The sequence below is a fragment of the Spinacia oleracea genome, chromosome 4 (assembly GCF_020520425.1).
Source record: "Spinacia oleracea cultivar Varoflay chromosome 4, BTI_SOV_V1, whole genome shotgun sequence".
Classification (NCBI taxonomy): domain Eukaryota; kingdom Viridiplantae; phylum Streptophyta; class Magnoliopsida; order Caryophyllales; family Amaranthaceae; genus Spinacia; species Spinacia oleracea.
Window position 1 is genome coordinate 132,407,642 of NC_079490.1, and position 24,734 is coordinate 132,432,375.

The 24,734-nt window shown below is 35.5% G+C and overlaps 5 protein-coding genes across 5 annotated transcripts; 3 read left to right on the forward strand and 2 right to left on the reverse strand.

Moving 5' to 3' along the window:
- The first annotated feature begins 185 nt into the window (after positions 1-185).
- Positions 186-11,061, forward strand: LOC110794937 (transcription factor GTE4). Its single transcript, XM_021999901.2, has 6 exons — positions 186-336; positions 428-2,084; positions 2,171-2,216; positions 2,325-2,438; positions 2,569-2,640; positions 10,657-11,061. Exons 2-5 carry the CDS (start codon positions 774-776, stop codon positions 2,595-2,597), a joined length of 1,500 nt encoding a protein of 499 aa, XP_021855593.2. The 5' UTR covers positions 186-336; positions 428-773; the 3' UTR covers positions 2,598-2,640; positions 10,657-11,061.
- Positions 11,062-12,961: 1,900 nt separating this feature from the next.
- Positions 12,962-16,227, forward strand: LOC130459350 (protein FAR1-RELATED SEQUENCE 5-like). The gene is made up of 3 exons (XM_056826668.1): positions 12,962-13,224; positions 13,621-14,503; positions 14,729-16,227. The coding sequence occupies exons 1-3, from the start codon at positions 13,176-13,178 to the stop codon at positions 15,084-15,086; spliced, it is 1,290 nt and encodes a 429-aa protein (XP_056682646.1). The 5' UTR covers positions 12,962-13,175; the 3' UTR covers positions 15,087-16,227.
- LOC130471901 (uncharacterized) lies at positions 15,155-16,148 on the forward strand. Its single transcript, XM_056842257.1, has 2 exons — positions 15,155-15,454; positions 15,549-16,148. Exons 1-2 carry the CDS (start codon positions 15,155-15,157, stop codon positions 16,146-16,148), a joined length of 900 nt encoding a protein of 299 aa, XP_056698235.1.
- Positions 16,228-17,457: 1,230 nt separating the features above from the next.
- On the reverse strand, positions 17,458-18,718 carry LOC130471902 (uncharacterized). The gene is made up of 4 exons (XM_056842259.1): positions 18,596-18,718; positions 18,364-18,507; positions 17,975-18,178; positions 17,458-17,580 (listed from the first exon to the last, which is right to left on the reverse strand). Exons 1-4 carry the CDS (start codon positions 18,647-18,649, stop codon positions 17,458-17,460), a joined length of 525 nt encoding a protein of 174 aa, XP_056698237.1. The 5' UTR covers positions 18,650-18,718.
- Positions 18,719-21,415: 2,697 nt separating this feature from the next.
- LOC130471903 (uncharacterized) lies at positions 21,416-23,843 on the reverse strand. The gene is made up of 3 exons (XM_056842260.1): positions 23,484-23,843; positions 22,104-22,989; positions 21,416-21,649 (listed from the first exon to the last, which is right to left on the reverse strand). The coding sequence occupies exons 1-3, from the start codon at positions 23,609-23,611 to the stop codon at positions 21,416-21,418; spliced, it is 1,248 nt and encodes a 415-aa protein (XP_056698238.1). The 5' UTR covers positions 23,612-23,843.
- Between the last annotated feature and the right edge of the window lie 891 nt (positions 23,844-24,734).

Genomic DNA, 24,734 nt, shown 5'->3' on the forward strand with positions numbered 1-24,734 from the left:
ATATTAAGCTCAAAAAAAAATCTAAAACTTTAGTTATTCAATATAGCAACCGAGACATCGCCCGGGCCACACACTAGTTCTATTTTCCAATCCAACCAACAACGCGTTGAAATAATAACTAATGCACGCGCTAGACGAAAGCAAAATTCTGACTAGCCACCACGTGGTAAACACATGCGTGAAAAATAATCCTGTATTTTCCGTGTACGTCACGCGCCATCTGTTCTTACAAGCAGTAGTCAACTCCCAAGTACAACCAACTTTGCTGTACTCCACCGTTCTCCTAAGCTCGACGGCAGGAGAGAGAGAGATCTAAGAGATTCGGGAATTTCTCAGGTATGATTACGCTAAAACCGTAGTTTTTTTGAAATTTTGATTAAGGTTTTATTTTTGCTGTGTTTATTGGTGATTATTTGCTGTTTTTCAGATTACTGGGTTGAATATTGTTAGAAATTAGGGTTTTTTGGTGGGTAACTTTTGCACTTTGGGGGTTTCAGTGGGGTTATGGCATCTTGAATTTCTGGGGGAGAAGGTAGAAATTCTAAAGATAGGCTACAGTGGGGGTGATAGTAAAGTTTGCAATAGGAAATCTCTCAAAGGAGCTTGGTTTACAGTAGGATATCTAACTTAGCTGAAAAAATTCTCGAAATTTGCCTTTCCTAGAGTTTAATTCCGTGAAGGAGCTTGGTTTTAATAGGTTTGAGGTTGAGGACTCGTCGTCTTCTTATTGTGCTCCACAAGTTGGTGGTTGTGGTAACACTGGTTATTGCAGTATGTTGGGGAATGGAATCAGTGGGACGGGGTTTTCCCAGGTCGAGGAACGAGTTTCGATTAGTTTCATGTGTAAGACGAAGAAGGAGAGGCGTGAACTGAGGAGGAAGCTTGAGGGTGAGCTGAATTTAGTAAGGAGTTTGGTGAAGAAGCTTGAGCGCAGCGGTGGTAGTTTCAGCTCTTTGGTGGATGATGGTATTAATGGTGTAGGGAAGTTGAAGAGAGTTCATTCTGAGGTTGGTTCAGTGGGTTGGCATGAGGGTAGGCCTATTGATCAGTTGAGTGTTACTGTTCCGGATCATAGTCAAGGTGGTAGTGACAATGTGGAGAAGGAGAAGAGGACCCCTAAGGCGAATCCGTTTTATCAGAGTTCTGATTTTATACTGGGTAAGGAGAGGATCCCACCTACGGAACAGAACAAGAAATCAAAAGGCATGGGGAAGAAGAATGGGGAGTCAGGATCTGCAGTTGGGATGAGCAACTCTTTGAGTAAGGTATTTAAGAGTTGTAGTGCATTGCTGGATAAGTTAATGAAGCATAAGCATGGCTGGGTTTTTAATACCCCTGTTGATGTGAAGGCCCTTGGTTTACATGATTATTTCACAGTAATCAAGCATCCAATGGACTTGGGTACTGTGAAATCTAGGCTAAATACCAACTGGTACAAATCTCCCAAGGAATTTGCCGAGGATGTCAGACTTACCTTTCATAATGCAATGACATATAATCCAAAAGGGCATGATGTCTATATAATGGCAGAGATGATATCAAAGATGTTTGAAGAGAAGTGGAGTAGTGTAGAGGCAGAATGTATGCGAGATCTAAGGCCTTCTGCAGAAGCCAGTCTGTTGACTCCAACGTCGAGAAAGGCTCCTCCGGTTCCACCATCCTTCTTGCCTCCTGTTGATATGGCCAGAACATTGGATAAGTCAGAATCTATGACAAAGTCTGCTGGTGCGAAACCCAAAAACCCTAATATTACGCCAACAGGCAGGCCTGCTGTTCCAAAGAAGCCAAAGGCCAAAGACCCCAATAAGCGGGACATGACATATGTGGAGAAGCAGAAGCTTAGCACTGACCTTCAGAACTTACCTTCAGAAAAGCTTGACAACGTTGTCCAGATAATTAGGAAGAGGAATCCTTCACTCTGTCAAAATGACGATGAGATTGAGGTGGACATTGATAGCGTTGACACCGAGACTCTTTGGGAGCTGGACAGGTTTGTGATGCATTATAAAAAGAATCTGACAAAAATCAAGAAAATGGCTGAAGTGATCCAGGTTGAAGGGGAAACTGAGCCAACTGCGGAAAAGGTGAGAAAAATCCCGCTTGTTTATTGCACAATGTGATTCTAGCCTGTTGGTTTCTTTGATCTTATTTATATCATATCTGCATGCAGAATGAAGCTCCGTCCATCTTGGAAGAACCAAAAGAAAATAATGCTGGTACAGCTTTTATTATCAATATCTGGACTTTTTTCTATGCTTTTAACTTGTGAATTCTTTCGTCTTCTGAGTATCTGATATGTATCTTTTTTCTAATATATGGAGCAGAAGAAAAGAATAACCTTTTGGTGCCTCCTGTTCAACGTGAAAAGCAAGCTGGAAATGCAAGTAGATCAAACAGTTCAAGAAGCTCAAGCAGCGGTTCTGGGTCCTCTTCCAGTGGTATTGTTTAAGTGTTATTCATTAGAAAATATTTTGTTTGTTGCCTTTTTAAGTTCTGTGTTTTCTGCCAATTGTCGCAAGTGTATGCATAACCCCCTTTTTTTCTTAAATATGTTTTAAACTGATGCAGAATCTGACAGTGATGCTTCCTCAACCTAAGGGCTGGACACGAGCGATAATGGGATTTCAGCTCCCATTTTAGGTAAATATGATTAGATTATCTTTTAGTCATTCTCTGTTTAATGTTTCTTGTTTCCCTTATCTGCTTGTCTTTCCCCGGTGTAATTCTCTTAGTTAGGGGATCTTCTTCCTTGAAAAGCAGCACGTTTGAAAGTAAAGTGGATAATAATATTCCCTTCATCGTCTACTATTTGTCATGTTTACAGAAATAAAAGTATAGGGAAACATCATTTATTAGGACGTCTCCCATTATATGTACTTTCACAGTCACTGTTTAGATTTTTTGCAATTCAAATGTCTGTAATATCATTTGTTGAAACTTGTCTTGTATTTGGGACATCTCAAAGAAAACATTTGATCAATAATAGATGAGAAAGGCAATACTCCTCCGTTCTTGAATGATAGTCCCTTTTGAAATCTAAGACAAACCAAAATAAGTATAATCGTCACATGAAATTCAATAGAATATAACCCATGTGGGTATGAGAGAGAAATAATTAAGGGGTTTAATGGGGATAAAAGTTTATTTGAGAGTAAACAAGTGGGCCATTTGGATATTTATAAGGGTATAAAGGGGATAAATGTTGGATAAATAAGGAAAGATTTCAAAAGGGACTAATCATAAGAAAGGACTGCTCAATAAGGAAAGAGACTAACATTCAAGAACGGAGGAAGTATTAATATTCGTTATTTTTTTATCATTTAAAGGGAAAGTTGGCTACTGGAACTCACTTTAGAGAAAATATTTTGTTTGGACATATCTTTAGCCTATTCTTTATACGGTTGGTAATTTAGTGGCAAACTGGCAAAGTAGCTTCGTTACCCATTCCTTTTACGGCTACTGTAGGCTATGACTGGACATTAATACTCTAATTCAATTAAGAACTTCAGAAATCTTGTCTGCAAAGGCCCTTTTAAATCAGCTTGCTGCTACCAAGGAGTAAGATACTTTATTTGTGTTTATTTTGAACTCTGTAGACACCAGCCTTGTCAGGATTCAATGGAATTGGAAGTGGTCCTTGCTGTTGGATGAACTTGTGACTAATTAAATGATTAGTTGAAAGGAGGGCAGCATTCTAATATTATAAAATAAGTTCATTAAGACAACACGCAACCTTGACATGTTGCTTGGGTCAAGTGATAATTGACCGGACAAAATGACTACAATGTTGATAGTGTGCAAGGGTCAACATTTTATTAACTTGACCCGGGTCGTAGATGTGACCCAAGGTCAAGTTAATTAAAAAGGGATGTGGGGCCAAATAAAGCGCAACTTGCATGGAGCCTAGGAAATAGTTATTACCTGTTTGCATACGGAGTATTATTTTAGGCTAATATTGGCTAAAATTATTTTGTACTGTATGCATGCATGCATTGCATATTTTTTTTTTTGGGTTCATGTGCTGCCACGCATCTTATTAATAGACTATGTAATATGATTAATATTTTAGTCAATGTTATTCAATAGGTTAGCATAAAGTTAGCATACGTTTAGCATACGTTTAGCATAAGAGTAGCATATGTTATTATTAGTCATAATAATCCCTTAATTGTAGCCTAAATCTAAGCCTACAGTTATGATTGTAAATGTTGTATATTAACGCAATGAAGGAATGAGAATCATTACGGCAAATAATTCTTACATGGTATCACGAGTTTAGGTTCCCTTCCTTCTTCCAGCCTACTCGTCCATTTTCTCCTTCCTTCCTCATCTTCTTCTCTTCATCTCCAATGGCCGACGTCACGAAATTGCATCCTGCAACGACAGTCGCCAATATAAAAACTTGCATTCCTATCGTCCTCGATTATGAATGTAATCAATTCAACAATTGGTCTACTCTTTTCAAGCTCCATTGTAGAGCCCATTTGGTGATTGATCACATCCTCCCAGAGGCCACACCATCCACCCCTTCTGCCACTGCTACTGACGCTGAAAAGATTGCTGCCAAAGAAATGTGGGAAAGGCTGGACGACATTGTTCGACAGTGGATTTATGGCACGATAACGGATGATCTCCTCAACACGATCATCAATCAGGACGATACCGCAGCCGACGCTTGGAATCGGCTGGTCACCTTATTCCAAAGCAACAAGTCGGCAAGGGCTCTTGCCCTAGATGCAAAGTTTACTAACACCAAGTTGGTTGATTTTCCGAACGTGATGGCCTACTGCACAAGACTTAAGTTGCTCGCTGACAATTTGGCCAATATCGGACACAAGGTCTCGGAAGAGCGTCTGGTTTTACGATTGCTTCGGGGCCTCACCGACGAATACAAACACTTCAGGACCACGGTTCAGCACCGTGTCCCTCTTCCCTCCTTTGAAGTTGTTCGGTCAATGCTTGATCTCGAGGACGAAAACAATGGCGACGAACTCACTCCAGACACAGGTTCGACCACCGCCCTTCTTTCTCATCATATTTCTAATGACTCCTTTTCTCTTAATGGGCAGTCATCTTCTAATAATTCCACTCCAAATCGTGGGAATTCCAACTACAAAGGGAAGAAAAATAACCGCGGTCGTGGCGGCGGCGGAAACCGCAACAACCGCGGTGGTGGTGGGAATGGTGGTGGCGGCGGACACCGCAACAACCAGCAGACCACCAACAGTCAGCCACCTCGCCAGCCTGCACCTCAGCCCTGGTTCTTTCCGCCGTGGGCAGCGTGGGGGACACAACCTTGGGCCACCCCACCATGTCCGTACCCAACTAATGGCTGGCAACAGCCACGGTCAGTGACGCCACATCAGCCTGCTCCGCCAACGCAGGCCGGCATTCTGGGTTCCCGTCCTCCTCAAGCATACTTTACTGCTGCTCCTTCCTATGCAGGCTACATGCCTACAGACATTTCCCAGGCTATGCACACTATGTCCCTAGTTCCTCCCGAAGACAACGGTTGGTATATGGATACCGGAGCGACGTCACACATGACCTCTTCCCAAGGTACTCTCTCGTCTTACTTTCAATTGAGCAAACATAATGGCATTGTTGTTGGTAATGGTAGCATGATTCCAATTCACGGTTATGGTCATACATCTCTTACATCCCCTAACTCATCATTAAAACTGAAAAACGTCCTCCATGCACCAAAACTCATAAAAAACCTTATATCTGTTCGTAAGTTTACTACCGATAATATGGTTTCTGTTGAATTTGATCCTTTTGGATTTTCTGTGAAGGATTTACGGACGGGGAGCAACCTAATGAGATGTGAGAGTACAGGCGACCTCTACCCATTCACCACCAAATCTCATACCATTTCCACAACACCATTTGCCTTTGCTGTTATTTCACCAAATGTGTGGCACTCCCGTTTAGGTCATCCGGGTGATGTAGTTTTTCGTTCTTTACGTAATAGCAATTTAATTGAATGTAATAAGGCTAAACTTGATGTTTGTCATTCTTGTCCTTTAGGGAAATTGATTAAAATGCCATTTTATGATTCAATTTCGCGTACTACTATGCCTTTTGACATTGTTCACAGTGACTTATGGACGTCACCCGTTCTTAGCACATCTGGCCATCGGTATTATGTGTTTTTCCTAGACAATTACACAAACTTTCTATGGACTTTCCCTATATCCAAAAAGTCACAAGTTCATAATGTTTTTTTGTCTTTTCGCACATATATTCGAACACAGTTTGAAAGGGAAATTAAGGCTTTTCAATGTGATAATGGGCGTGAGTTTGATAATGGACCTTTTCATAAACTTTGTGAACAACATGGGATGGTTTTCCGGTTTTCTTGTCCTCATACTTCCCCACAAAATGGCAAAGCCGAGCGAAAAATTAAATCAATCAATAATATTGTTCGTACTATACTTGCCCATGCCTCTGTGCCGCCCTCCTTTTGGCACCATGCTTTGGCCATGGCCACGTATTTACACAATATTTTGCCCTCTAAACTCCTAGCATACAAGACACCAACTCACATTCTCTTTCAAAAGGATCCCTCCTATTCTCATTTACGGGTTTTCGGGTGCTTATGTTTTCCTCTATTTCCCTCTACCCAAATCCATAAGCTTCAACCTCGATCAACTCCGTGTGTCTTTTTAGGTTATCCTTCCAATCATCGAGGGTACAAGTGCTATGATTTATCGAGTCGTAAAATTATTATTGCCCGACATGTGTGGTTTGATGAAACAAATTTCCCGTTCTCAAAAGTCCATACCTCAACTTCAACCTCTTATGATTTTTTGGGTGATGACATTTCCCCTCTTAGGTTTCATGTTTTAAGTGAATTGGCCCAAACTTCCCAACCCACTCAACATGAGCAGCATGTGCAGCACGGGCAACCCATTCTTCCTACTGGGCCCCTTGATGTGCCAACTTCCCCTTTGGCCCATCATACTCCTTCTCCTAACCCTTCTGCACCAGTCCACCCAGCATCTCCTCGGTCTGCCTCTCCTCCTGGCAGCACGGCCCACTCCCCCCCTAGCCCATGTTCTCCTGTTGTGAGCCCAGGACTGTACCGTCCTCCTCATCAACGCTTGGGCTCGCCAACAACCGGCTCCACCCACCCCCCTTCCACTCCACCTACCCGCATGACTACCCGTAGTCAACATGGCATTTTCAAACCGAACTTGAAATATAAGGATCATGCCTTCCATGCCACAAATGCATCCATCTCTCCAATTCCCCGGAACCCGGTTAATGCCCTTAATGACCCGAATTGGAAAAATGCTATGCTTGATGAATACAATGCTCTAATTGATAGTAAGACTTGGGATTTGGTTCCTCGTCCGTCAAATGCTAATATTATTCGATCTTTGTGGATTTTTCGGCATAAAAAGAAATCTGATGGTTCTTTTGAGCGGCATAAGGCCCGTCTTGTAGGTGATGGCAGGTCTCAACGGGAGGGGATTGATTGTGATGAAACTTTCAGTCCGGTTGTTAAACCATCCACTATCAGGGTGGTTCTCACTATTGCTTTGTCTCTTTCTTGGCCTATTCATCAACTTGATGTCAAGAATGCTTTTCTCCACGGTAATTTGAATGAAACTGTGTATATGTATCAGCCATTGGGTTTTCGAGATCCGGCTCGTCCTGATCATGTTTGTCTTTTGCGCAAATCTCTTTATGGCTTGAAACAAGCCCCCCGGGCATGGTATCAGCGATTTGCTGAATATGTGGCAACCATTGGTTTCTCTCACAGTGCTTCTGATAATTCCTTGTTTATTTATTGTCGTGGAAAGGAAGTTGCATATATTTTGTTATATGTGGATGATATTATTCTAACTGCATCCTCAGACTCTCTCAGACTCCGCATTATGTCCAACTTAGCTACTGAATTTGCTATGAAAGATTTGGGTCCGTTGAGCTACTTCTTGGGGATTGCCGTCTCCCGGGACCATAATAGCATTTTCATGTCTCAGAGTTCTTATGCAGAGGATATTCTTGATAGGGCTGGCATGTCTCATTGTAAGCCTTGTCCCACCCCTGTTGATACGAAAGGCAAACTAAGCACTTTCGCAGGCGCTCCTTTTGAAGATCCTACCAAGTATCGTCGTCTGGCAGGTGCTTTGCAGTATTTGACATTTACACGCCCGGACATCTCATATGCCGTGCAGCAGGTTTGCCTATTTATGCATGATCCGAAGGTTGAGCATATGGAGGCATTGAAGCGCATTTTGCGTTACGTTCGAGGTACGGTCGATTTTGGTACACATTTGTATAAATCCTCTCTCCAATCACTTCTCTCATACACGGATGCAGATTGGGGTGGTTGTCCAGACACTCGACGATCCACCTCGGGTTATTGTGTCTATTTAGGGGATAACTTGATTTCTTGGTCTTCAAAGCGTCAACCTACTCTTTCAAAGTCTAGTGCCGAGGCTGAGTATCGAGGCGTTGCAAATGTTGTCTCCGAGTCCTGTTGGATTCGAAATTTGTTGCTTGAGCTATATTGCCCCGTTCGAAAAGCAACTTTGGTATATTGTGACAATGTGAGTGCCATTTATTTATCTGGTAATCCGGTCCACCATCAGCGTACTAAACATATTGAGATGGACATTCACTTTGTTCGAGAAAAGGTTAGACGTGGTGAGGTACGTGTTTTACATGTTCCGTCTCGTTATCAGATTGCCGATATTTTCACCAAAGGTCTTCCGCGCGTCCTATTTGATGATTTTCGGGACAGTCTAACCGTTCGTAAACCTACCGCTTCGACTGCGGGGGTGTAATAGACTATGTAATATGATTAATATTTTAGTCAATGTTATTCAATAGGTTAGCATAAAGTTAGCATACGTTTAGCATACGTTTAGCATAAGAGTAGCATATGTTATTATTAGTCATAATAATCCCTTAATTGTAGCCTAAATCTAAGCCTACAGTTATGATTGTAAATGTTGTATATTAACGCAATGAAGGAATGAGAATCATTACGGCAAATAATTCTTACACTTATTTTTTTTAGAAAATTTTCATGATAAATTTTTTACAATGCCACGTGTGTACAATTTTTAGGATAAGCTTTTTACAATGCCACATATGTTAATTTAATTTCATATTTATTTGTTTGTTGAAATTAATAATTGTGTTTGAAGGTGAATTTAAAGTGGAGTATATGTAAAAGTTAAAAAGTAGGTAAGAGAAATTAATGATCTTGAGTCAAGATTGTAGAAGAAAAATGAGGGATTTAAGTAAGTGGTATGTCAAGTTAGTGGAAGATGAGGTGGAAGAAGGAGAAGGATGAGAGAGAAATCAATTTTCACTTGAGCGAAGGTCAAGAATGCACATGGTCTAATATCTACAATTTATATTGATTTTCTCATTATATTCTTTGTTGCTCGGACTTGTGACATGATATGACCTGGAAGGTATCAAGTAAATATTATCAAAATGAATATAATGAGTTAAATCAATCTACCTCTCTAGTAAGGTATCAAGTAAATATTATTAAATGAATATAATGAGTTAGATTTGCATTGCATAACAAATCCACTTAGGAAATTGTCAAAATTGTGGTATATTAAGAAAAATAATCTTAAAAACTTACACGAGATTACGAGAATGTCAACAAACTTTGTAATGGTAATTTGTTGTGGGGCAGTCTTAAGTCTTAACTGTTTCATCACCCCCATCCCCTCCCCCACTCCATCCCACCCCCTTATTATGGATTGGGTTGGGTATTTGGGTATATTGTTAAGCTAGGTGCTCCTTTTCCTTTTCTTTATGTCAATGAGTTGTACTTGTGCTGTCTGTGATTGCTGACTGAAAGTTGGTTGAAGGCCTTGATGAGAATGAGTCGCATTGATATGGAACTTCATTTTTTAAAACATAAAATTTGTTCAACTATGAAGTTTATGGGGAATGGTTTCATGAAGTTGGTTCATCCAGATAATTTCCCGATGGAATACGTAAGAATTCTAACGTTACTTGTAGTGTGGTATCTTGCTTGTTGGATGTGGGATGTGGCTCACATGTACTCAGCGTTCCTTACCATTAGTTCTTTTGTCTGAATGGCTGGGGCACATCATGAGCCTCATATTCAAGTAATGCCCTTCTTACAAGACAGTAAACAGAGACATTTGGTTAGTTTAGACCTGTACATGGCTGAATTTTATTGCCTTTTGAACTTAAAATATTTATGCGTAGTTTCTATATTATTTCAGCTTTCTTTCATAGACGTTTATGGTAAAAATTAGTTGGCAAATCCATGGAAACTCCCAGAGAATTCCTGTAGTTATTGCATGCATTGACATTCCTGGCAAATATCTATGGTATATTCTAATTGTCTTCGTAGTGTATGCATGAGGTCCTTTACTTTGCATTAGATTGTTGTTATAGTTCTAGTAATTCACAGGTCAATAATCTTGTCAACACAGCTGCATTATGAAATATGAATCCATTTCAGTCCTGCTTTAGAAGTAGGTTGACTGTTGACTCCCCCACCCCCCATCCAAAATAGATCGATCAAAAAAAGGAAACTGAAGAGAAGGTATTTATCATATCATGTTCACATTTTTTGTTTAGTTGGAGTGGTCTTTGGCATTAGCCAGCTACGGGTGTTCTGATATATGCTTTGCAATGTTGCAGTTTATGTAGGTCTAAAGGATTGTGGAGGAGGGTGCATTGCTGATAGGTGATGGTAGCTTTTGCTTTCGGATATGAATCTTAACGTGTTGAGGTTGGTAGTTGTACAGTTGTTCTGACTATTCTTGAGGCTTTCTCTGCTGCTGTAGCACATGTTTCATAATGTGCAAAAAGGTGGAAAGCCTTGCCCTTGCTAGGTTGTAATTTGTGACTGTAAGAATGTTTCTGTTTAGTTTTAGGTGATTAGTTATAGCTTTTGCTGGTTTGTCTATATTGCTAACTGGTGTGATCCGTTTCTAGATTCAGGCAAGTTTCATGTATTTATCTGCCGGGGAATTTGATGTAAGTTAACAGAATTATGTAATCTTAATGGTATGGTTGTACAACTCTGTTACTTTGCTGGATTCATCCGATTGCTGGTGCCAGTTCAGATTTTTTTGCTGCATCAGATTGGTAATTATTTGCACTACAACTCCGTCGGTTGCTGGGGTCACCCCTAATTGTTTAAGGTGACTTATCATATTAGCACATAATAATTTAAGGTGACTGAAATAGCTTATCAAACAGACCCTTAATTAGTAATAATCTATTTCAAGGCAAGAAAATAAATTTAATAACTAAAACTTAGTCTTTATCAATAAAAAAACTATAATGGCGAGGTGGAATAGCGGTTGCAAAAAGTTTAATCTTAAATATTTCGCATATCAAAAGTGCATGTAATATTTTTAATAAAGGATATTAAGGGTATATTCCTAATTGTACTATTATACGTTATTATCTATCTATTACTCTGTATACTAAAAGACACACTAGGAATGACACGTCTCATTTCCTAGTGCATCCTTAGTATTTTTTTCAAAAAAATAAATTAATTTAAGAATCTTTTAAAATATATCAGATTTTCTGATTATTTTTTTCCCTTATTTTTTCCTTCTATTTAATATAACAGAATTATATATGAAAAAGTAAATTTTGATTTCATGTATTACGACAAGGATAAAAAAATATATATATTATTACTGATTTGAAGAACTTATATATTTAGAAATGGAAAAAGCACAGTTTTTTTTGATATTACTGTTTCTATAATATACGTAGTAAACTATTACGGAAACTCCATAAAAGCAAAATATCAAAAATTACTTATAAACCTGAAAGCCTGTTATATACCCAATCTAGAAAATAGGGTATTATAATTGACATGGTTATCAAATCAATACCATATCCAAAAATTTGGATAGATCCAGGGTACGGGTATGGTTACGGTTATTAATTCCAAAAGAAAATGATATCTAATAATTGTCTGATAAGTTTTTTTTCTTATATTTTCTCAACTTAAGTATTTTTGTCGAAACGCTAAACTCATAAAATCGCAAATCACTTTACAATCAAAATAAATAATAGTTTTCTCTCATTTTCCTAAAAACCGTTGATAAAAATTGATTTTATTTTATTAAAAACTTCGTTTAAATAAATTATTCAGAAAAGAAAAAAATACTTAGTCTTATATGTGCGTATATATATATATATATATATATATATATATACCTAGTTATTATATATATATATATATATATATATATATATATATATATATATTATATATATATATATATATATATATATATATATATATATATATATATATAATATATATATATATATATATATATATATATATATATATATATATATATATATATATATATATATATATATATATATATATATATATATATATATATATATATATATATATATATATATATATATATATAGAGGAAGACTCTCGTGAGAACACCTCCTTTATGTGAGAACACAATCCTATGTGAGAATAGATCTTGACCCTTGAATCATCTCTAATCTAACAGCCTGAAATGAAGGATTATTAATGGCAATTTGGTAAATTCTTTTAAGATATATTCAGCCCATAAAATTCAGTTTTCACGTAATTAGTTTCTCTCTCTAATCTCTGCTTTCTCTCTCTGCTTTCTCTCTCTTTTTTCACGTAAACTGCCGCCATTACAGCACTTTAATCACGGTCCAATTCATCTCCAAATTCGCTTCAGAATTCAATTCAATTCTCGAATACATTCATCTACTTGATTATTTCAAGGTATTTTTATCAATTTTCGCAATTTTGATTTGTGTTTTTTGCTTGATAATTTCCCAATTTCTGACCTAGTTTTGATTATTTATTCCAATTCCATTAGTATTGAATTGAAATTATTAATTGTTGATTATCGAATTCTTTATTTGCTGAATTTCGTGAGCTGCTTTTATAATTTGAATTTTTTGAGTTGTTTTTTATTACCGAATTGCACTCATATTTGGTGAGTTGTTTTTGTTTTGTGTTTGATATTCTGATTTGTTTTTTATTTTGATTTTTGATTTGCATTTGTTATATATTTTAGATTTTTGATTATCTATTTGTTCCTTTCAATTTGTGTTTTTAATTTATGTGTTCAAATTTGTATTCAATCATGTAGTTTTTGATTTACAGATCAGTATTCTTTCGAGCAATGGCATCAGAATTTCATCATAGTTCGTCCTCATCATTGACGGAATCAAGTGAGTTTTCTTATTATTGTGTCTGATTTGTTAACGTTCTGAATAATCGCTATAAATGTTCTGCATTTGTAATCCAATGTTCTATGTACATATTATACATGTTCTGAATTGTTTTTTAATTCTTTTTTTGATCATGTTGTGAATAATGTTCACCTCTAATGAACTGCAAGTTGTAAATTGTTTTTGATGATGTGAATGATTGCATTATATCTTCTGCATAGTCGTTTAAATTGTTTTGAGTAATACTTGCTTCTAGGGTTTTGTATAGTTCTCTATTTTCCTGTCACATTCTTTCTGATGTTCTGAATTATTCTTACATTGTTCTCCACTTTTAACCCAATGTTCTATGTAAACTTTATACATGTTCTGAATTATTTTTTTGTTATTTTTTTCTAGATTCTGTTGTGGATAATGAACAATATGCAAGTTGTTCTAATTCAAATGTGGCTGTTACTCCTGAAGTAATTCCTATATTAAGTCCAGGGGGAACGAGAGAATGGATTCCATGTTGTTCTGATGAGTTAAAACCTGTTGTAGGGATGAAATTTATGAGTGTCGAAGAGGGTATTTCATTTTATAAAGCATATTCAAAAGCTGCTGGTTTTGTGATGAGGAAATCTACTGCTACAAAAAGGAAGGCACTAGACGTTATTGCTTTTCAGTATTGTTTATGCAACAAGGCTGGTTTCAAAGAAAAAGCAATAGTTAAGGTTGAAGGCATGCCAAATGTTAAAAAAGGGGAAGGTAATGAAGATAAAGTACCTATACCTCGAACAAGGCTAGTTACTCGTGTTGGTTGCAAGGCTCGGATGGTTATGAAGTATAAAAATGAAGGTTTTTATGTGGTGACTGAATTCCGAGAGCCACATGTTCATCCTCTTTACACCCCGGGTTGTCTAAAATTTCAGAAAGCGGGTAGGAAAATGAATATTCTTCATAAGAAGATGATTATTGATAATTCGAAGGTGAACATTGGTCCGGTTAAGACTTTTAGATTGATGAAGGAGTTAGTTGGATCGTATGATAACGTTGGTGCATCCATGCAAGATTTCAAAAATTTTCATAGAGATTTGAAGGCTTACATTGAAGGATCGGATGCCCAAATGTTTGTGAATAACTTTCAGAACAAGAAGTTGTTATGGAGTGCATTTTTCTTTGACTATGAGGTGGATGAAGACGAGCAACTTTGTAAAGCTTTTTGGGCAGATCCTATATGTAGAAAGAATTATGCACTCTTTGGTGATATGGTTTCTTTTGACACCACATTTCAAACAAATAGGTAATTTCTTGTCATGTTCTGAATTCATCTAAATTTTGTTCTACATAATATTCATGATGTTCTAAGTTAAAATCTGCATGTTTTAAACATTACTCATCAAGTTCTGAATGCATGGTTATCTTGTTCTAATAACTGTACATATGTTCTAAATATTATTTAGCATGTTCTATATAACTATTCATATGTTCTGAACATTATACTGAATGTTCTGAAATTTGTTTTTAGGTATAATATGATATTTGGCCCATTTACTGGAGTTGATCACCACAAGAAGTGTGTTACTTTTGGTGCTGCTTTAATAGCCCATGAGGACACCGTGTCTTTTGAGTGGGTTTTTAGAACTTTCCTCAAGGCAATGGGAGGTAATGAGCCAGCTTGTTTGATTACGGATGAAGATCCGGCAATGAAAATAGCTATTCCTAAAGTGTTTCAGACCGCTGAGCATAGGTTTTGTATGTGGCCGTCAAATTTCTTAATAAAATTTGCAAATGTGTTTGGAGTGAAGAGATTGAGCCAACAGAATTTGAAGAGAAATGGGGAAAGGTTCTTGCTGAGTTCAAGCTTCAAGACCATGAGTGGTTGAAGCAGTTGTATGAGAAGCGTCAAATGTGGATCCCAGCATACTTTAGAGATTCGTTTCTATGTGGTATCATGAGGACTACATCAAGGTCAGAGAGTGAGAATAATTTTTATACAAAGTTTACCAATCCCCATCTCACTCTAGTAGAGTTTTACATGAGATTTGAGAGTGCATTGGATGCTCAAAGACATACTCAAGGTCAATTTGACAATGATTCTAAACACAAGCATCCAGAATGTAAGACTTCCTTTGCATTAGAGAAACATGCTTCTAAAATCTACACTGTTTCAGTCTTTTATGATTTTCAAGAGGAGCTCGAGATTGGTTGCTTTCACTGTGGACTTGAGGAGTACAAGAAAGAAAGAAAATGGGTTTGAAATCTTTACCATTAGAGAAGGATGTAGAATAAGAAAGTTCGATGTTAGTTTTAACCCGGCTAACCTAGATAGTAAGTGTATGTGCAAGATGTTTGAGAGGTTAGGGATTCCTTGTAGGCACATGGTTTGGGTGTGGAAGGCAAAGATGATTGAGTATATTCCTGATGCTTATGTGCTAAATAGGTGGACTAGTTTGGCAACTAAAACGCCAATTTTTGATTTAGAAGGAAATATCTTGGAGGCATGTGTTAACTTTGTTGATTGTAAAAGAATGTTAAATGAGTTATGGTCAGAAATTCACACATGTGTGAGTTTGGCTCAGGGTAATGAAGAAGATCTTACTGATCTTGTGAAGAATTTAAAAGGTTTAAGGTTAAACTTGGAAGCTAAGAAGAGTTCTAACAATCATGAAAACAATGGTTCTCCTAGCAAAGCAATAGACATCGAGCTACTGATTGGAGCTACCCTTCCTACTGAAATTGTGGTTAAGCCGCTTAAAATTTCAAAGAACAAAGGCACGGGGGTTCATGTTCCAGGTACAGGTAGTGACAAACGATTGAAAGGTGACAAGGAAAAGGCAATTGAGCAAAGCCAAAAGAAGAAAAGGTTATGTAGAGGTTGTGGAGAGCTTGGTTACCATGATATCCGGAATTGCCCACATAAAGTGAAAGAAAATTGTAAGTTATAAGTTTTTATAACATGGTTTGGATGTAAAAAATTCTATTACCTTGATGTTCTGAATAAATTATCATATATTCTAATTAATATACATGATGTTCTAAACTTATCACTATATGTTTTAGGGAATTCTGCATTCTGTTCTACACAATATTCATATTGTTCTAACCAATCTATATCATGTACTACACTTAAAACTGCATGTTCCAGGAAACTGTGCACTATGTTCTACACAATATACATAATGTTCTAAACTATAGAATTATAATGTTTTAATTTCAATGATGCTTTGTATTCATTATTTAGTTCCCTTGACACAATTTGTTTTGTTTTTTTTTTTTTCAGAATTGTCATTAAAAGCTTCTCGCCAAAGAATACACAATTTCATCATTCACCATCGCCACATAGATCCTCTCACTTTTTTTGTGTTATTTTTTTATAGTTTTTTTTTTTTGTGTTACGTTTTTGGACATAGTCATATTTTCCATGAACAATGTATATCTATATAGTTTTTTCATGGCTCTGAAAAATATACTTTATGTTCCTTTTGCTTAACTATTATTTTCAACAATTAAAAGGTATCCCCATGCATCAGCGATATTGTTGATATTATTATTTTCGCCCGCATGACTTCTCATTTTAGCTTATCGTTGTACAAAAGTTCACTTCATTCATCTACAATACAAACACTAAACCAAATTTTAAGAAATAAAGTTAAAAGTTCGATGTTATGAGTAAGTAAAGTAATTGTTCTAATTCAACTAAGTAAATGTTCTGAATTCAAAGAGACAAAGTTCTTAATTTAAAAAGTTCTTAGTTCTTGAAAAAGTTAAAAGTTAGTGCACAAAATGTAAATGCTCTAAGTCAACTTACCATACGTTTTGAAATAACATAGTATTTGTTCCGAATCACGTTCAACAAGAAATGATTACAAATTATTGGAATATATTTTATTTGTTTAATAGACTTGTTTCTATTTGCATTAATTAAATCAAGGAAAACAACAAATTATGAAACAAAGTCATTGCATTGAATATTTAGTTTGACAATACTAAATATCGATAATACTAAATTTTGATAATGCTAATTCTCACATTTTTCAACTAATTATGCTAATACTCATAGTATTTATAATACTAACAAGAAATTCACATAAATATTCTAACCACTTCAGAAATATGTTCTAACAAGAAAGCCAAAAATTCTAAGCATTTAAGCTACATCTTCAACACAACCTATTTATAACAAGTACGAAATTTGATGCTACATGTAAGCTACATGTTTCTAGCATTGATCTACAACTAGCTATTACAATTTCCTCAAAATTTGTTTTCTAGTGCCCATGTTCTTGATTTTGAAATCATTGTATGATGTTCATCATTCTCTTTGTGCGCCAATAACTTTCCACAATATTCAACTCTCAATCTCTTCATTTGCTCAAACTGCAATGACATCAATTTGAAGGTTAGAACAAAAAAATAGATGTTAAATACACTTTGTTTTAAGCATTTAATCCAATTGTTCTAATAACTAACCCTATATGTTCTAACAAATTCAATAATATGTTCTAAATATTTTCTGAACTCATTTAATATAAGTTCTAACAATCAATACACTTTGTTCTAAGCATTTCATCTAATTGTTCTAATAATTAATTCTACATGTTCTAACCTGTTACGGTATATGTTCTAACAAGTTGAACATGTTCTGTATCAACAAGTATATGTTCTAACTAGTTAAGGAACATGTTCTGTATAACCAAGTATATGTTTTGAGTGTATTCCAATGTTCTAAACTCATGAGGCTTAGCATTAAATTTAAATTTTAAACACTTACGTTGTCTTTTTCCAGTCCCGGATTCCATTCCTTTGCACTCTCTCCATAATAAGTTTCCATGTGCTTCAGCAAAAACACTCCACAATCATCATAATTGGCGTTGCTTTTCCATTTCATATTCAGGTTTCTTGTTTTGAAATCAGTTACAGAACTTTTGTTTCCTCCATTGTGTCTTGCAAAATAATATTCTGCGAAGCCTTTCAACTGTGAAATTGTCAAAGTGAGAAACATTATTTTTTTTGAAGTTTAGGAATATGTTCTGAATTTGTAGCACAATGTTCTAAATATTCTTTCTATATGTTCTGAATTTGGAAAATTTTGTTCTGACAATAATTAGTTAGTTAAAATCTATGTCATCACTTTAACACAGATTTAGATAGAAAGCGTACCATATTTCTTGGTTCATTCTTGTATTTTCCCAAATACGTCATAGGGGGTGTAATGCATTGGTTGTCAATCACGTCCAAACTGCCATTCATGAAGTTAATGCACAATAGATAGTAATGACCACCATTAACTATCGGAAAAAACACCTGAAAATTTAATGTTTAGAGTTATGTTGCTGTTTGTAAAAGTAGTATAATATTACGTCAACACTGTCACACATAATTAGAATCATACCAATTGAACTCTTTGCAAGCTTGTTACTTTAGCATGTGCTAGTTCTTCATCCATTCTTTTAAACAAAGCAGGATATCTTTCACTGAACTTGATACTCGAAAGAAAGTACTTATCTTTGCATAAGATGAGCTGAAAATGTTTAAATATTTGTCAAAAAAAAGTGCTACTCGAATTTTAATTTAGACATCATTTTATATGTATTAACTTACATATGGCTTTGTGCTGAAGAAAAATCTACTTTCTGTTCCTACACCTCGCCTTCTGTTTTCAACATTTAAAAGGTATGCCCATGCATCAGCTATATTGTTGAGCATATGATTTTCGCCCGCAAGACTTTTCATTTCTTCTCTTGTGATTTTGTTTAGCTTATCGTTGTACAAAAGCTCACTTCATTCAACAAAAACACAAATATTATATCAATTTTTGAGAAATAAAATTAAAAGTTAGATGTTCTGAATCAGGAAAGTAATTGTTCTAATTCAACTAGATAAAGTTCTGAATTCACAAAGATAAAGTTCTGAATTCAAAAACTATGGAATGCACAAAATGTGAATGTTCTGACTTAACTTAGTAATTGTTCTAATTCAACTAGGTAAATGTTCTGAATTCCTAAAGATAAAGTTCTGAATTCACAAAGATAAAGTTCTGAATTCAAAAACTATGGAATGCACAAAATGTCAATGTTCTGACTTAACTTAGTAATTGTTCTAATTCAACTAGGTAAATGTTCTGAATTCACAAAGATAAAGTTCTGAATTCACAAAGATAAAGTTCTGAATTCACAAAGATAAAGTTCTGAATTTAAAAACTATGGAATGCACAAAATGTCAATGTTCTGACTTAACTTAGTAATTGTTCTAATTCAACTAGGTAAATGTTCTGAATTCACAAAGATAAAGTTATGAATTCACAAAGATAAAGTTCTGAATTCACAAAGATAAACTTCTGAATTCAAATAATATATAAAATCTTAATAATGAAAGTGAAAATTTATAACTTACTCAATTGGTCCTTCAGCAAATGCATAATCAGCCATCCTTCTTTTAGCAACATCTACTCTCTTGAACGCTGCATCATGTTTGACCATGAAAGGCGATCTTAAATATTGCGGGAGCTTCTCAATGCATCTTTGACTCTTTCTACTTTCATCATTTCCCCTGTACAAATTATCACACAAATATATAATAAAATCAAAGTTCTAAATCATAACACTTTGTGTTCTAAAAAACATTAAGCATTCGAATCTTTAAACAATTCTGAAAATAATAATTGTTCTAATCCATCAAAATACCAAAATACAATTATTTCATTGTTTCACGGTTTTTCCAAAATAGGAATTACAATAAATTATGTGTAATTACCCCTCCTGCTCATCTATTTTCTGTTTTGGCTCCTCATATTTTGGCGAACCAACTTGCTTTCCATCAATATCTAAACCAGTTGGTGTTTTAGTAGTTTCTGTTCCCATTTGCTGATCATTGTTACCCAAAGTAGCCTCTGTTGGAACAACATCAGACGCTCTTTCCTTAGGGTCATCATCTTTACCCGAACTTGGCTTGTTTGTTGCATTTTCTGTGTCTGTTTGTTCTTGGCTTTTGACATTGTTTGCTGCATTTTCCAAGGATTTTGGAACTCCAAGTGCCAGATCCAAGTCCAAATCCAAATCCATATTTTCAAACGATTCAGCACTGTCGAGAGAAATCACTTCTGTTGGCTTTAATGCAGATGAAGATGGAATATCACTAAGGATCACTGGTGATTCTGATTCTGGAACAAAGATGTGTGTCGTTGTTGTAGCAAATGGGAGGGGTTGCTCTTCTTCTTCATCGGTTTGGCTTTGGGTCAACAATTTGAAGCCTAATATATCAGATTCATCTCTTGCCTTCTTTTTCTTTTTTGTTGGACGTGGCTTGACAAATTTCTTACTCATACCTATTCTCTCTTGGTAATCTTCCCATGCCTTAGCCATTACCACGTCCAATTCCTCAATGAATCCAGGTTCATCAAACATTTGTTTGTCCTGGCTAAGAACTGAAGGACTCTTGACTTTTTCTTGTGCTTCGGGCAGAATTGGCTCAGTTGGCTTATTTGTGTACTTGCTCCAAATATTATCGACCAGCCTTTTCAGTTCCTCTGCTGTATCGCCTTCTTTGAAAAGGTCAGATGCTTTATCTACCATAACATACATCTCGTTGATATTTGAAGCCAGTGCCTTAGCCAAATCCCCAAATTTGTCCAGAAAGCCCTTCATTCAAGTAAAACAGATTCATCAATTAGATATATGTTCTAAGAATTAAGTCTATTTGTTCTAAATATTCTATAATATGTTCTAAGGAATGTATTCAATGTTCGGAACTGTGCTAAAACTATTTTTTGAATTCATTTAATATAAGTTCCAACAACCAATACACTTTGTTCTAAGTATTTCATCTAATTGTTCTAATAATTAAACTTACATGTTCTAACCTGTTATTGTATATGTTCTAACTAGTTAAGTAATATGTTGTAAGTATTTAATCCAAATGTTCTATTAATTACTTCATATGTTCTAACATGTTACTGTATATGTTCTAAATTACCAATTACCATCAATCAAGGGTGAGAAAAATGGAAAATACAAAATCTCATAGACGGCAATGCATTCTAGAATCATAACCAGAGACTATCTTGTTCTATGGTAAAACAATTATGTTGGAATCACCAAACAATATGTTCTAACTAGTTAAGTAATATGTTCTGAATATTCTAACCATGTGTACTAACTTGCATGGTAAGTATTTAAATTCTATGTTTCCAGTTACTTACCATAATGTTGTAGGATCAAGTTGATGAGCCTGCTTGCAAGTGAGGATCTTTCTGGTATATGTGTTCTTCAACTTGTTCTTCTAGTAATCCTTCATAAGCTATTCTTTTGAGCACAACCCCCTTTCCAAAGCCCCTCTTGTTTTCAATCTTCATTCTTTCTTCTATCCTCTCACTGTTCCAGACTGAAAGGAGAGGGAACTCTCTTGGTTGCACAATCTTCTCCCTTTGCAACCGGTCAAAATATGTAATCTGTATAGAGTTTGAATATTTATAAATATTTTGCTTCAAGTAATTAAGACATACGCAATGACAAAACTCTTTGCTAAAAGCAGAGCGACTTTCAAAACAAAGAAGGGCAACTTTTAATCCTAATCTGTAATAATCAAGCAAGTTTAAGACTTTAAGATCAAACTAGCAAATTCATAGGCTATTTCAATTAAGTAAATGTTTCATTGTAGATTGATATTCTACCAATTAAAATTATATGTTCTAACAACTTTATCAATATGTTCTAACAACTTAATCAATATGTTCTAACAAAATTATTTAACATGTTCTAACCTATTGAGGAATATGTTCTGCAACTTAAGATATATATTCTAAGCAGAAAAAGAATATGTTCTAAACATTTAAGTATGTGTTCTAACCAGTTAACATAATTGTTCTATACTTTTAAACTATATGTTATGGGCAGTGTACATACCAGTAAGAAAGGCAATGGTCCAGTGAAATAAGCATTTCCTCCTTTCCATTTTTCAGCAGCTATCTTCATATTTACAAAAGTGTAATGGCACCAGTCTAATTCATGAATTTTCTGTATGTCCATGCAGCTATACAGAAACTTGTATGCCACTTCCGGTCTTGATGTTGAGCATATACAAGTATTCACTACACACACCACGAAATGCCATAAAAATTCATCACACAAGTCTTTTTCACATAACTCATTCAACCTATCTAATACTTTTGACAGGTATGGACTTCCACTTTCCATGTTAAAGAATCCCCTCCATGTTCTCAGAAATGAAACCCATTCTTCATCTTCTTCCTTCTTCGGTTCCACTATTTTCCTTCCTCCTATTGGAAGCCCGTACACAAGGTGTATGTCTTTCAACTGAATATCTATTTCTTCTTTATTATCCATCACCAAATTAACTCTGTTGGCGTCTAAGCTTGTTACAAGTTCAGCAGAAAACGCAGACTTATGGGCACCAATATCTAAATCAAGGAAGGCACCAAAGCCTATTTTCCTAATGGCAGCTCTGTGTTGTCTCGGAATTTTAGGAATAAGTGCAATGAACCAATTTGGTGGTATTCTTTGGACCAAAAGTCTAGCCTTTTTCTTCTCCACCGGTTTTGATTTGTTATCCACTTCTACACAGTCTTTTGATCCCGAGTGCACAACAACTGCAGACTTGTGCTTCTTGACATCTCTAACAACAATTTCATTCCCTTGTTTCCTTTTTGCAATATGTTTCCTTCTTTTGTCATTCTTCTGATTCACTTCCTCTTGTTCTTTGTTTACATTGGCATTGGTTTCTTCATTGATGATAGGTTCAGTTTCTGCATTGGTTTGAGTTTCGGTTTCCCTGCAACACATGAAACAAATTAACTTAATGTTATAAATATGTTTATATGTTCTAACAATTGAATTTATATGTTCTAACAAGTGAATCTATATGTTCTAATCAGTTAAGCTACATGTTCTAAGCAATTAAGCTATATGTTCTAGCACAATGAGAGGTGATGTTTAGATAGATTAGAAAGATTTTATTTTGGATTAAACCTTGCAAACTACTTAAGTCATAGAACTAAAAACCAAAACAACAATATAGGAACATCATAACAGCAACACAGATTATAACTATTATTAGAATCTTAAAAACCATTTTGGGAATAGGTATGGTACAAATTATATATAGAAACATAGAAAAGTTTAGTAGGTCCCAACTTGTTGCATATTGATACACATGAATACTAATCTTGGGGCAGAAATCAGATACATTCTAACATACATGTTGGTGATTTCAAGTCTAATTAATCTACTAGTTTTCTATTTGAAATATTATGTTTTGTCTTAAACCTGACAGTCTCTTCCCGTCCTTTAGTGAGATCAGGCTCTTGTTCTTGGTTTCCATTATCAATGCTTTCTTCATTGATTTTAACTTCAGTTTCTTGATTGGTGTGATCTTCGGGTTCCCTGCAACACATGAAACAAAATTAGTTCTTTTTTAAATAGGTATAAATATTTTAACAATTGAATTTATATGTTCTAATAAGTGAACCTATATGTTCTGTAAATTGTTCTATATGTTCTAATCAATTATGCTACGTGTTCTAAGAAGCTAAACTATATGTTCTGTAGATATGGAAGGCTTTAGAATGAAACCTAATCATATATCTAACACAGTAACACCCAAAATGGAAGATTAGCAATTTCCATTCAATGTTGAAGGTAGCGGTAACAATTAGGAATAATGTAACTTCACTTGTGCAGAGAAAATGTTGTAATTCTCAAGAAAATATGCATGACCAAAAAGACTTTAAGTCAGCTAAACTTAGAAACAAACTTAAGCCATGTTACTCTTCTGAAGGTAGCGGTTTCACACAACAGTGAACGACATTATCACTGGTCTTTTTGCAGCCAAATAAGCTATTTATTATATTCTCTTGCAGCATTTGAATTCCACCAAACATGAAAATGATATTTAAGTACATAACCATCATGCCAAATCGATCCCATGTCTTGTCACAGTTTCATAACGTGGTCATCAGCAAGTGATGAAAGAGTATCAAAAGTATTGGAGAGGTATAAAAGACAGTGCATTGGGAGGAAAAACGTGCTGAGAAATTAGAAATGATGACCTCATACACAGTTTCAGAAACCCTGATACAAAAAAAGTCACCATTCGTTCATTAATCGATGGAATAGACAGGATTCTAATTAATATGTCAAGAGTTTGGAGAAATAATTGGCATCAAAAGTATTGGAGAGGTATATGTTCTAATAAGTGACCCTATATGTTCTGTAAATTGATTTGGGAATCTTCTGCACAAATCAATCTTCTGCACAAATCAATCTCCCATGGTACTATAGCAAAGCGGTAAATCCTGTTTGCTAACCCCATTAAACTGATATGCTCTCTTTCCAAATAGTTGTCAATCAACATTGTTTCAGACAATTGGACATGCATTTAACCTTGTCTATTATCAAGGTTACCAATTAACATACATCATCAACAAGAAAATTCTCAGCCAATTCACTTCAACATAAAACTACTTTACATTCCTCAAACTTATCATTTTGTATCCGCTACAGTTATCCCATGCTTAG

Excerpts from the sequence above, each read along its gene's own strand:
- LOC110794937 (XM_021999901.2), top strand. The coding sequence starts at position 774 with ATGTTGGGGAATGGAATCAGTGGGACGGGGTTTTCCCAGGTCGAGGAA. Across the intron at positions 2,085-2,170 it reads CTGAGCCAACTGCGGAAAAG|AATGAAGCTCCGTCCATCTT; the intron begins GTGAGAAAAATC and ends ATCTGCATGCAG. Across the intron at positions 2,217-2,324 it reads ACCAAAAGAAAATAATGCTG|AAGAAAAGAATAACCTTTTG; the intron begins GTACAGCTTTTA and ends TATATGGAGCAG.
- LOC130459350 (XM_056826668.1), top strand. The coding sequence starts at position 13,176 with ATGGCATCAGAATTTCATCATAGTTCGTCCTCATCATTGACGGAATCA. Across the intron at positions 13,225-13,620 it reads CTCATCATTGACGGAATCAA|ATTCTGTTGTGGATAATGAA; the intron begins GTGAGTTTTCTT and ends ATTTTTTTCTAG. Across the intron at positions 14,504-14,728 it reads ACCACATTTCAAACAAATAG|GTATAATATGATATTTGGCC; the intron begins GTAATTTCTTGT and ends ATTTGTTTTTAG.
- LOC130471901 (XM_056842257.1), top strand. The coding sequence starts at position 15,155 with ATGAGGACTACATCAAGGTCAGAGAGTGAGAATAATTTTTATACAAAG. Across the intron at positions 15,455-15,548 it reads ACAAGAAAGAAAGAAAATGG|ATGTTTGAGAGGTTAGGGAT; the intron begins GTTTGAAATCTT and ends TGTATGTGCAAG.
- LOC130471902 (XM_056842259.1), bottom strand. The coding sequence starts at position 18,649 with ATGGATGAAGAACTAGCACATGCTAAAGTAACAAGCTTGCAAAGAGTT. Across the intron at positions 18,508-18,595 it reads GCTTGCAAAGAGTTCAATTG|GTGTTTTTTCCGATAGTTAA; the intron begins GTATGATTCTAA and ends TTAAATTTTCAG. Across the intron at positions 18,179-18,363 it reads AGAATGAACCAAGAAATATG|TTGAAAGGCTTCGCAGAATA; the intron begins GTACGCTTTCTA and ends ACAATTTCACAG.
- LOC130471903 (XM_056842260.1), bottom strand. The coding sequence starts at position 23,611 with ATGTGTTGCAGGGAACCCGAAGATCACACCAATCAAGAAACTGAAGTT. Across the intron at positions 22,990-23,483 it reads GGACGGGAAGAGACTGTCAG|GGAAACCGAAACTCAAACCA; the intron begins GTTTAAGACAAA and ends CATGTGTTGCAG. Across the intron at positions 21,650-22,103 it reads GACCATTGCCTTTCTTACTG|ATTACATATTTTGACCGGTT; the intron begins GTATGTACACTG and ends AACTCTATACAG.